This window comes from Halichoerus grypus, chromosome 8 (genome assembly GCF_964656455.1).
Source record: "Halichoerus grypus chromosome 8, mHalGry1.hap1.1, whole genome shotgun sequence".
NCBI lineage: Eukaryota > Metazoa > Chordata > Mammalia > Carnivora > Phocidae > Halichoerus > Halichoerus grypus.
Genome location: NC_135719.1, coordinates 68983028 through 68995310, shown reverse-complemented (window position 1 = coordinate 68995310; position 12283 = coordinate 68983028). Strand labels below are relative to the sequence as shown.

The following is a 12283-nucleotide window of genomic DNA, read 5'->3' as shown; positions in this document are numbered from 1 at the left end:
GGACAGTGACATTGGCCTAGTTGTTAACCTCTTACAGAGCAAATAAGTGGGACTTTATATTCCCTCTGTGAGCAGGAAATAAGGGCCTTTTACTTTTCTAAAATGGCTTTCCTTTTCTCCACAGTATTTTCCTGAATCGGGATCCCTCCCCCATGTTACCTCCTATGCCTGACCCTACTGACCAAATATCAGAGAAAATTACATCAGAAGAGTATTTGCCCCAGGCTGCTTCTTACCCTCCAAGGACAGGACACTTCAGTAAGAATGCCCTCTATTCCTCAGGCAAGGGGTATCTCTGCACTGCCAAGGGGGCCTTGGCAAGGAAAGGAGCCTTAGCCTCAGGCACCTGCCTCGCTGTGAGTTCTGAGTTTGCCAGCGTCCAGGAAATGGAAAGAGTGGGTAAGCAGCCCTGTTGGATGGCGTCCCAGAGCTTAGCATCTCTGGATCATTCAGCTAACAAGCTAAAGCTAAGGGATGAGCGAGATGCACTCACCCCCTCCACCTGTACCAGGAGGGGTAGGGGACTATCAGACCCTGACCACACACGAGCAGAGTGGCGAAAAGAAGGGAACTTTGGGACCCACAGGCCTGCTAAGGGAGACGGTTGCAGTGCCTCACATCCCTGTGGACCCAAACAGGCATCTGGGCATGGAAAGGCAGCCAAGACTTTCTGGATGGAATCCAAACCATCTCCTCCAAGCAGGGCATCAAAAAGGCAGCAGAGGGTTCTGGTCAAGGACATTGCCAAAAAGTCCTCTTGTTTGCCTCATGGCAGCCCTTTGAGGGGGCAACACAGTGTGGGAGACCCAGACTCCACATCCTCACTTACAGATTTCAGCCTAAGAGTGGACCATGTAAGAGATAAAGATGGTGACTTATCTGATGCAGATAGCAGTTACTCAGTGGATTCTCTCTCCTGTGTCTATGCCAAAGCCCTAATGGAACCACTGAAGCCAGAGGACCCCCAGGGGAAGGAACAGGATCTCCCAGAGCCAGAGAACTCTGAAAGTGACGACGGCCAGATATCTGAGGACTCGCTGGCTGAGAAGGGGTATGAAAGCCCACCAGACAGCCCAAGGAGTAGTTATCTTCCCAAAGGCCATGGCCACCGCAGGGCCAGAGCTAGAGCCTCTGTGAGGGGCTTCACCACATCCTCAAACAGTGGACTATTCACCCAAACTCACAGGAGCTTTTCTCTGGATAGCCTGATTGATGCCAAGGAGGAACTGAGGGAAGATCAGCAAGAAGAGCCTTTCTTCAGTTCAGCTGATGAGATGCCCACAGAGACTTTCTGGCACCTACAGACCTCCAGTCTGCCCACAGTCGACCAGGAGGCAATGTACAGGCTTGGTCCCATCAACCACGGAACAGGAACCAGGCTGGATGCCATCCTGCCAATGAGCAGTTCATTTTACCTTGGTCCCCCACCCCAGCCCCGCTGTGAGCAACCTGAGTCAGAGGTAGAAGCAAGCTCCTCTGAACAGGCAAACACACTCCAAGGCCTGCAACTTTCAAGAGGGAGCCCTCTGTTGTCCATGGATTCCTGGTTTTCCTGTGACTCTAAGATCAATTCCAGCAGCACCTCAGGAATAATGGGTTCTTTATGTCCAAGTCCAGATGTCCAGGAATCTCAGCCCCGTGGTTGGGAGAGGCCTGGACACTGGCAAAATAGGGAAGAACTAAAGCCATCAGGGGCAGAAACACTCCTGCCCTATAGCTCCAAACTATCTGGAGATGGTGCTGAGCTGCCCTGCTGCGTAAGCGGTGTGTACACAATCCCTGCTTCTGATACATCCAGGCTGTCTCTCTGGGGGTCTTACAGGCTTCTTCAGCCACGAGTTGCTGGCATCTTTCGGGCCAGAGGTATCCCTGACACAGCCCAGGAGGCCAACTCTGAAGTATCCAACAACTCCAGTGTGTCAAGTGTTTTGGCTGCCTCTGCTGCCTCATTCACTCATGTAGGCAGTGCCCATGAGAGGGACTGGGCTGCCCTTCAGCAGAAGTACCTTCTTGAACTGTCCCATCCTGTGTTGGAGGCTGTAAGAGAACCCAGGCCAGCTTTCTCCTCCCTCGAAGAAGACACTGCCTCCTTGACCCAAGCTTCTGGCAAAGAAACAGATACTCTATTGCCAGTTGGTTCTGGGGTATCTAGCAGTCTGGATTTCAGCAATTTTCCTATCCATTTATCCAAAATTAGGCATTTGAAAGCAGAGAAAGAACAGGACAGTTTGAGTGCTGAGTTAGAAGGTACTTCAGATTTCTTTACAACTAGAGAGAAAGAGGTGAGTCATAGTGGAACTTACTCAGCAGATGTAGAATCATTGACTTCTGGAACTACAAATGCACCAGTTTTTGCAGCAGAGAACAAGGTAGCAAATTCCATGACTGAAGCATGTGAAGTCAAGCAGAACAGCTTGGAAGAGTCTTCTCAGAGTAGTGGGAAACCTCGACTGATGGCTTCCTCTGATGAATGTTTTTTGCAGAAGAGCCCTTGTCACGGTCATGTCACCATAGCCACTAAAAAGAACCACTGGCCCGAGGGCTGGGCTCCTCTCAGGACAAATAGTGCAAGCCAGGAGGGGCAGTTCAGTCCCAGTGGCTACCCACCCCTGCAGGAAGAGAAGGTAGACTATCAGGAGAGCTCCAGGGAAGTGGTTGGAAGGCACGCAAGTGTTTCGTTTGTGTTTCCATCTGGTCCAAAGCGGTACCCCCACTCTGCCGCCTGGAATCCATTCCCGACTTCCTTGGAGCCACCTCCCTTGGAGACATTCTATGTGACCAAAAGCCGGGATGCCCTGACAGAAACTGCCTTAGAGATCCCAGCTTGCAGAGAATCAAGAGTGCCTTCCCCACCCCCCAGAGAAGCCTGGGGCTTTGGTCATGACCATCAGGTTCTCCAAAATATTTATTTGAAGAATAATTTGCCAGTGCTGTTACAAAACCAGAATTCCAAGATTGCCTCATCTCAGCAGGTCACAGCAACGAGGCCATTTGATCTGAACACCAAGGAAGTTAGCAGAGAAAGAGGGAAGTGCCCTGGAAATATTGAAGAAGAAAGCCGTAATTCAGTTTATTTTTTTGTTGCTCAGAACAGACATTTTCTTTCATCTACTAGCACAAAAGTATGTGAATTTGAAAATCAAGTTGGAATTTTAAATAAACACAGTCTTTCAGCGCTTAAGGAGGGAGAAAAGGCCACTGTACAGTCCTATTGCAATGTTTGCTCAAGGCATTCTGGGTCTAGGAAGCCTCTCATTTGTGAGTCTGAGGCCGATGAGGAAGAAGAGCAAGATCACAATGTAATCCTAAGACAGACTCAGGCCTTTGATATGAACAGACAGTTTCCTTCTGGGCCCAGGTCTGATTTCATCTATGAAACCATCAATTTAGCCCTTGACAAGGACATGCTGGGGGAAACTGCTATTTCTTTGCAGTCCAGATCAGTACATCGTAGAGTAAGTGGCTCAAAGATGATGGCCCCAGATGAGAGTCCAGCCCACAAGGGTAAGAGGAAGAATGAATTTGGTCTTCTTGGGAAAGTTCTTCATTCCAAAGGCAGCTCAAAAGAGTTTAAGCTTCCACAGGCAGAGTCTGCATATGAAAGATTCCAGTCATTTACATGCTCTCAGGAAAAAAACCTGAGTGAATGTAAGGGCCCTGGAAGGTCACAAGAAATGGTAAGCCCCAAAGAAGAACCTTCTAGAAAGAAACAGAATAAAAGAGTCAACAGTGCTGAGGAAATGGCCAGGCTAATTAGGAGTGTAATACAGCTCGAAAATGGCATCTTGGAAATTGAATCCAAGCAGAATAAGCAGCTAAATGCTTCCCACACACTGGGAGTCAGTAAGGAGTTTATATTCCAGGACTTGAGGGACCAGGAGATGGCTGACCATGTCCTGAGGCCAGGCAGCTTTGGAAACCACCTGTCTTTGAAAGATCAGCCATCTTCTCCAAAACAGACAGATGATGTTACCTTTAGGTATAGCGAAGCTGGAGAAATGGAGGTTAACAGTAGCATTGGGAAAAGTCCCCAGGTCCAGAAAATCACCTTGTACCCCTTCAAGTCAAGGGAATGTGTACAAGACATTAAGTTTGCAAAAGAACACACTCACCCAGCTGTATTAGACAGACCCTCCTGGGACACGTGTGATGATGTAGGGACATGTACAGCTTGTAGAGAGTTTGCAGACACTTGTGCTGATCCAAGAACCAAGGCATCGGCTAGTGCTCTGCCATTGCAGCGGAGCGCCAAGATGTCTTCTGAGAAGGAGGGCGAGGCGGGGAATGCATCCCCAAGCCCCAGAGGGCAGCCCTGTGGCTTGGGAAGTCTTGAGGAACTGGAAACTGTGAAAAGTTTTTGGGAAAGCCAAGTTGTCAAATGCGTAAATAGTTCTAAGCAAGAGGAGCCCAAAGTTCAAGGCAGAGTTGAGGAAATGGCTGTGCAAAGAGGAGGGAGCCTACAGGTGGAAAACACAGTGGCCTCATCAACTCAGAAACTTCCTAGCCCAAGCCAGCATTGTATGGGCACATCTTCCAGCCAGGAGATTGACCCATTGCTGAGCCAGCCAGACTCCTCTGCGGTTCTTCATGGAGACCCGAGTAATACCTTGTCCTTGAATTGTCCAAGGCTGCCAAGAGACTATCTTCATGCACGTGATACTGTAGGCATCTCTTCAGTTGACTATGTGCTGGATCCCACAATGTTGAGAATGCCTAACAGTCCCTTGGTAACTGGAGCAGGGAGTCAGAATCAGAGTGGAGAGCCCCAAAGCCACAGTCCTCAGGGAGATGTTAGAGGGGACTCCTCCTTGGCACACTCTGCTTGGTGTGGGTCTGTGATATCCACGGCCGTGGGATCTCATGGTCAATCCCACGTATCAGAGGGCATTCCCGTGGGGGCAGAGGGCCACAGATTAGCAAGTACCCAAGACCAAGGAGGGGACCTCAGAAGCATCTCAATGGGCTTGAGTCCCAGAGAGGGTTTTGCTTCTGAAGCTGAGGCAGCTGTACAAAGAGGAACAGAAAGAACCAGTTCCCTGAACAGGGTCTCTAGCCCACTTGAAAAGAAGGCCTGCTGCCTCTTAGAAGAGGGTAATAATCAAGGCCGGCAGGCGAGGCAGAAGGCAGAGAAGGAGGCCGAGGACCTTGGTTCTCCTAGTGGTACTTTCTCAGCACCTGTGTCCCTGCCAAGGGTGCCTCACCTAGAGCGCTGTGCTCATATGTCCACGGGCCTGGCTGTGTTGGAGGAGATCAGACAAGCAAAGGCCCAGGGACAGCAGCTTCATGACTTGGAGGCTGGAGGTAAAATTCTTCCTTACTATGAGACTTTATTAGGACCTGAATGTTCTTCAGGGGCCCCGGGTAGGTCTCAGTGTCCACGAAGGGACCAGTTAGTATCAGACAGGATGAGGAATGAGGCTGAAGCGCAAGGATTTCAGGTGGCATCTTTCTCTGCTGAATCAGGACATCTGTTGACTAATGAGAGGAAAGTTCCTCAGGCCACACCCCTCCCTTTCAGCTTTCAACATCCGCACAACACGGAGGCTAAAACAGGGCCACAGCATCCCTCACAGACTTCCTCCCATGTAGCCCCAACTCTAGGCAAAAGCCATTGTGCTGGAGAACTGAGACATTTTCTGGGAGCTGGTGAACAGTTTGTATGTCACTCTTGTTCTGAAATCATAGAGAAAAAGAAAAAAGCAACCAGAACACCTTACTCTTCTGATCCTGTGGGCTCAGGCAGTTTTCCTTCAACAGCTGTAGGAGACAGGAGGGAAATACCAGAGAAAGTAGTGGCTCCCTTATCTTCTTGGGCCCCTAATGATGACCCTGGTGTGATTCCACGTCAGGGAAGCCAGTTAGGTCTGTGGGACACTGCAGAGGCCATGTGCCCTGGTGGTCAGGAGCGCAGCCCAGCGCATCAAGAACCTAGAATTCTAGATACCACTTGTAGAGGAGGTTCAGGTAGTTTCTTAGTGGCTGCACAGGGAGGAAAAACAACCTATTTTGAAAGTCAGCTTTTGACCTGTGACGTTCAGAATTCTGTCAGCCTCTCAGCGGGTACCCAAGACTACTCCCAATGCCTTGAGGCTTCCACTGGCTTAGAAGAAGGGAGGGCAAGTCCCAAACAGGGTACCATCCTGCCTAGAGCCCTGAGAAGCGTTGAACCGGAAGCTCCCTTGCAGCAGTGTATGAAGTGGAAGGAGACTGTTGGCTGTGGGCTGGCAGAAGCCTGCAGTGCTGGCAGCACACATCCCGGGCTGACTCCGTTGCCAGATCAAAGACCTAGCCCAGGTCCTGGGGGAGTTCAGGAGGAGGCCCAGTGCAGATGCCCACAGCAGACTTCCTTTTGTGTTGTCTTCTTAGGGAACATTGAAAGCAGCAGGACTCTTAGTCCATCTGGGGGGCAGGAAGACAGCAGAACAACTCCTTGCCGACATCTGTGCAATCCTCAACCCGCTGCTTCTCTTGCCTGTTTCTCCCCACCCTCCACTTTGCCGTGTTATAGGGATGGTGACCTGGGAAAGGGGAGTTCCAAGGCTGCCCCCCACACTCTCCAGCCACCCTGCATAGTGCCTTCCAGAGCCTTTGGAATGGATGAGAGAGGAGAGAGCTATTCTGGGGAACTTGAAGTGCTCTTGGCACCTGGCCTTGAGCCCAAGGGCATTCACGGAGAATTTGGGCCAACAGACAGCAGCACTCAGGAGCCTTCTGCTTCTGCTGCTGTCCTATCTCTGGCTCAAGGGGGCACATCCCCTTCTGCCTCTCATGTGGGGACAAATTCGCTGAGCCACTCAGTGGCTAATGGAAACTCAAGGTCAGTAGAGGATCCTGAGAAAAAGATTGCTGAGAAGAAAGCCAGCACAGAGCTTGAGGCTGCCCTTTCCTCTGTAGGCTTGTGCTCTGAGCCACTGAGGATGTTTCAGGACAGCTCTGGAGGTGGCCAGAATGCACAAGAGTCTCAAACCAAGCCAGAACCACCTTTAACAACTGAGAGACCACACACCCTGGATTTAGGTGAAGGGTCTGTTGAGAATGAGCTTCTGGGGGAACCACAGCATGGATATTTAGGAAATGCAATCCAATGCCTTCCAGAAAAGCCACAACTTTCCACTAAGTCCAGAGGTCACAGTGGCTTGGATCCCCAAGCCAAGTTTGTAGCAAAGTTAAAACACATCTCCAGGCACCAAGCTGACAGTCCCTGGGAGGAGGAAGAGCAGCAGAAAGACCAGGCTTCGGGTGGTGGTAAAGAACCTGCCCAGGGCAGGAATTCTCAACCTTCCCAGGAAGGTGGTTTGGACAGCTGTAAGATTAGAGATGCAGGCAGAGAGGAGGCACATGCAGCTGAGCCCTCTGTATCTAAGATGTTCTCATCAGGCTTCAAAGACTCAGCTACCATGCCTTTGGGGCAAAGTGGAGCCCCACAGCCCACACCCCTGAGCCCTGGCCTGCCCGCCTCTGGCAGGGAGCAGCTGGCTCCCCACAACGGGTGCTCACTTCCTGTGATTGCAGTCGTCTCTGGCCCCAAACCCTCTAGGTCCTCCCTTAAACCACAGTTCTCTGTGGTCAGCTCTTCCCGGTCTCTTCAGGAGCTGAACATGAGTGTGGAGCCTCCTTCCCCCACAGATGAAGATACACAGGAGCCTAACATATTGTGGTTTCCACATCCTAGGGACTGTTTCTCAGGTAATTCAGCAGTGAGAACATCTCTGAAAGCTGAGGGCTGTGGTCAGAAAGCCTCATCTAACTTGGACAATAGCACTGCTGATCACTGGCCCCCGAAACCTGCCACTCCTCCTTACCCAAGGTCATCAGCTCTCTCTTGCATGCCAACCCCTGATTTCATGACCAGCTGGACGTCTAGTACCCGGGAAGAGGCCTGGCAGGAAAGTCCAGAGAGACTGGTTGGCCAGGCCAGGCCAGAAAAGTGGCACTCCAAAGCAGACAAAGGAATGTTACACTTTGAGTCCAGTGACATCAATCCCTACATCCTATCCTCCAGTCCAGAGGGGCCTTTGCAGATCGGCTGGAAGCAGTATGTGTTTGGCAGTGCAGTGGATGTCTCCTCTGGCCAGACACCCCAGGGCCTGATACCGCCAAACATGGCCCGTTGTTCAAGCATGGACAATGGCCTAGAATGCCAGAACTCTCCACTCTACTCCCACCTCAGCACCTGTGCCAATGCCCGGGACCTCTCGAGCCCACATAGCATTGGACATGCCCGGGGTTCACGTGAAGCCTGGAAAGTATGGGGTTCCTCATGTGCCTTGGGGAACCTCCACATCCTGAACAGCCCTGAAGGAGCAAGCCCCAGTAAGGGTCCTGACAAGAGAGCCCAGTTCCCGGGCACCCCTGATGAAGCAGGCTGGCTGAGGAGTGAGCCCCTCTTGGCTGAAGGAAGTGCTGCAGATCCAGTAGATGAGATTATGCTGCTGTATCCGTCAGAGGCGGGTCGTCCTGTGGGACAGTCCGGGATGGACACCTCGGAGCAGGGCACACAGACCCTGGGGTGTAGTCTCTGCTGGAGCTCTACCGACATCTCTGCTCAGCCAGAAACCAGTGCAGTGCCAGTCTCTGGTCTGGTCTCCTGGACCAGCATGCATAATCTGTCTCTCCACCTCTCACAACTGCTGCACAGCACCTCAGAGCTGTTGGGGAGTCTCTCACAGCCAAGTGTGGCTGAAAAGGAACAGAACATCAAGAGGGAGACCCCGGATGAGGTGACCCAGGCCCTTATGATAGACGGCTGCACTCAGACCACCATGGACAAGTGTATCCAAACTGACCTGGCCTTACCACCTCTGCACTTTCAGGCCCCAGAGGCCAACCCTCAGGAGGTCAATGTGGTCCTTGAAGTGCTGAGCTCAGATATTCCCACCATGTCTCAAGAGCAGAGATATGTCATGGGGACACTTCAGAAGATAGAGGCAGAGGAAACAGCATGGAAAATGGCAGAGCCTTCAGAACTTCAGGAAGAAAGTACCCACTGCAGGCCCCCGAGCCTTCCAGCACCCCCATCCCACTTGAGGTTTCAGAAAGCTCACTTTGGGCAGAACCTCCCTTCTGTGAGCCCTCAGGCTTCTCCTGATGCCTCCCTACCTCCCAGCTCCCAGCCAGAGGAACCCTCTGGCCTGGCTGTTGGTAGCCCGAGCCTCAGTGGCTCCCAATCCCCAGAGCCCTGCCCCAGTGCTGCAGAGTCCGTCAGGGATCCTAAGGTTGAGACGGAGCTGGGCACCATGGGTATGTTGTTGGTGGACAGGGCCTCCTCCCCAATCCTCACGCTTAGTGCCAGCACCCAGGGGTTGGGGTTCCCTGTAGACTCTCTGTCTGTCACAGCCCCCTCAGCTTGTCCTCTTGAAGGCCACCAGGAGCTTGTCTCCAGCCCAGACCTTCTCCTTGACACCTCCAGGCCTCCAGTGGATAATCATTCTCAAACCACTGAGGAGTCAGGTGGCTCCCAGAGAGTGGGGGCTCCATGTGGGGAAGGCAAGCATCCCTTAGAAAGGAGTGATGGCAGGTCATTCCTTGAGGTAAGCTCCCCAGGCAGCCCACCACAGAGCCCAAAACTCCAAGTCTGTTTGTTAGAGCAGCCGCCTCCGCAGCTTCAGCCCAGGACCACCACCTTGGTCCAAAGCGGACTGGCACCACCCTCACTGAGGAGCAGGGGCCAGAGGCTGGCTGATGGCTTTGTGCCGGAGGACCTGGCTTCCTTGGAGTGCGGCCCAGTGAGGAGTAGGGGGCCAAGTCAATGGCAGAGCAAGACAGAAAATGGTGGTGAGAGTTCAGCATCTCCGGTGGAGCCACAGTCCACTCTGGACTTCTCGCCTTCAAGGGGAGGCCTCCAGCCCCTCAGCCCCTGCCCTGCCTCTGAGTTGACTGATAGAGCAGGGCTCCAGGGTTCCACTTTGGGCCCGACCAAGGCCTGCCAGTCTGAGGTGCTGCTGCGCTCCAGTTCCCAGGTGTGCATGGCCCCTGAGCCCCAGCATCACGGCCTGAGGGACTTCCCAATGCATAACAAATTTACTCATTGGCATGGGGTTCAGGATGGCTCTCCTGGGGGGCTAGGTGTGATGGAGTCACTGGGGACCAGATGTGATCTGAGCTCTGGAGAGCAGGGACAGAAGCCCCTACAACCTCCTGACGACCAGAGCCAGGATACTCAGTGGTCCCAGAGGGAGCCGATCCCCCTGCAAGTTGGGGCCCAGAACCTCTCACTCAGCATGGAACTCACAGAAGCGAAACTGCACCACGGCTTTGGGGAGGCAGACGCCCTGCTGCAGGTGCTGCAGAATGGGACAGGGGAGGCGTTCGCTGCTGAAGAGCCTGTGCGGTCTGCCTGGGAGGAGCTCTATGCCCGGTAAGGGCCCCCAGCCTGGCGGGGTAGGGCAAGAGGTGGGCTGAAAGAGAATCAGAGAAGGCTAATAGCTGGCTATTCCTTTTTCCTCTGCTAAGCTCTAGGATCTTCTGGGGATCAGAGGTAGATCTTAAGATGGAGAAGGGCATTCAGGGCCAGCTTAAGTGAATCAATCACATTTTGTCTCAGGCAAAAACAAACCATTGAGACCCTCCGGAGAGAGCGGGCTGAACGACTTCAGAACTTCCACTGGACACGGAACCTCGGTCCCCAGAAGCACCTGAGCCTCCTGCCCAACAGAGATCTCCCCACCCGGGACCCTGACCTACCCAGCAGGCGCAGAGAATACCTGCAGCAACTGAGGAAGGATGTTGTGGAGACCACCAGGTAAGAAGGGTGGACCCAGAACCCCGCAGAGAGCAGGTTGTGTATAGGGTGAGGGCTGTGGGGAGCAGGGCCTGGAGAGTGGAGGTGCAGCTTCCTTTGACAGGAGTGATTCCAAGAGTGGGTCCCACACTCCTGTGAGCAAGTGGAGGTGACCGTGGGAGAATGGGGCAAGGAAAAGAGGAGGATGTGGGAGGGAATAAGTGGGGGCAGAGGTAATGGGAGAGGGTGGGCAGAGTGGCTGTGACCTACCATGTAAGACAGTAGGCCTGAGTCTCAAAATGGGTTGTAAAACGAAACTGTAGGCAAAGAGAGGATGGTGTTGAATAGGTCTGGGACGAGCAGGCCAAGGCTGTCACCCACCTACCCACAGTGTTAGAGGGCATCTCTCTACCCTATGGTTTTCCTCAGGAGCCCAGGTTCGGCATCGCGGTCTGCTCACCCCGCCTCTGACATAGCACTGATGCTGCAAGAATACCAGCGTGCCCGAGAGGAGGCCAAGGTGGAGATTGCCCGGGCCCGGGCCCGACTACGGGAGCAGACTGAGCAGGAGAAGCTGAGAATCCGCCAGCAGATCATCTCCCAGCTGCTGAGGGTGGGGAGTGGGGCAAGCCAGTGATGTCAGGGTAGGCCTGGAGCCTGGGGCAGATGTCAGACTGGGTCAGCCTTCACTGGGGCTGCCTCTGAATCGGGATGTGGCATTTGGAGGAAGGTGTTGGACTCTTAGTACCAGCTCAAAGCTGTGCTCACTCTTTTTACATATCATCCTGCTCCGACCACTCCTGTCCCCAGGCCAGAGTCTGGGAGGAGGCAGCTTTGGTTTTTAGTTGGGGTCGGCATGTGGGGAGGCATGAGGGTTTCAGGTTGAGATGGGAGGTGCTGGGAGGTAATGGGTGCTGGGGAGGTGAGAAGGGGTGGTGTTCGGGGAGGAGTGGGTAGTGGGTACACCAGAAGCTGGTTGACAGCCCCCTGTCCTTCTCAGGAAGAAGAAAAGCTGCACACCCTGGCCATGTCCACCTCCCTGTGTACCAGCTCCAGTGGAAGCCTCTCCTCTGGTGGTACCTCCGGCTACAGTAGCAGCACAGCCTTGCCAGACCAGCTCCAGTCCCCAGACAGTGTGGTGAGCAGGCAGATGCTAGCAATGAGCCAGGGGGCAGACCAGAGGCACGAGTTGGGGCAGGAAGTTCTCCCTGCTGGAGGCTGCTGCTGACATGAGCCCTTCTCGTGGATGATAGATAGCCTTTGGTTTTCCCTTTAGTTTTGTCTCCCACTCCTGTTTATTCATCCAACAAGTGTTTATTTTGTAGGTAGTATTTTAGGCACTGGGGATATAGCAGTGAGCAAAACCATTCTTGTCCTTAAGCCTGTTAGAGGGCTAAGTACAGCTTATTTTGTGATTATTTAATCATCATCGTAGTAAGTTATATGAAGAAGGGGTTCTAAGCCAACATAAAACAGGATCTGATCTAGTCTGGTAGGTCAGCAAAGATGGTCTGAAGAGGGTGCCTTTAAACTGCGACCAGGAGGGGTGAGAGGCAGTGAACA

General features: G+C 53.0%; 1 protein-coding gene across 6 annotated transcripts in view; it reads left to right on the top strand.

Annotated features, from left to right (window-relative positions):
* The window catches only part of STARD9 (StAR related lipid transfer domain containing 9), a 125273-nt gene that overhangs the window by 97631 nt on the left and 15359 nt on the right, over positions 1-12283 (top strand). For all 6 annotated transcript variants that reach the window (XR_013450483.1, XM_078079476.1, XM_036084606.2 and 3 more), the window contains 4 exons: positions 125-10357; positions 10544-10741; positions 11150-11333; positions 11721-11858. Coding sequence is in view for 5 of the 6 variants with exons in the window: in XM_078079476.1 (XP_077935602.1) it covers positions 125-10357; positions 10544-10741; positions 11150-11333; positions 11721-11858 (10753 nt within the window). In the remaining variant the exon portion in view is untranslated. The remainder of the gene's footprint in view (positions 1-124; positions 10358-10543; positions 10742-11149; positions 11334-11720; positions 11859-12283) is intronic.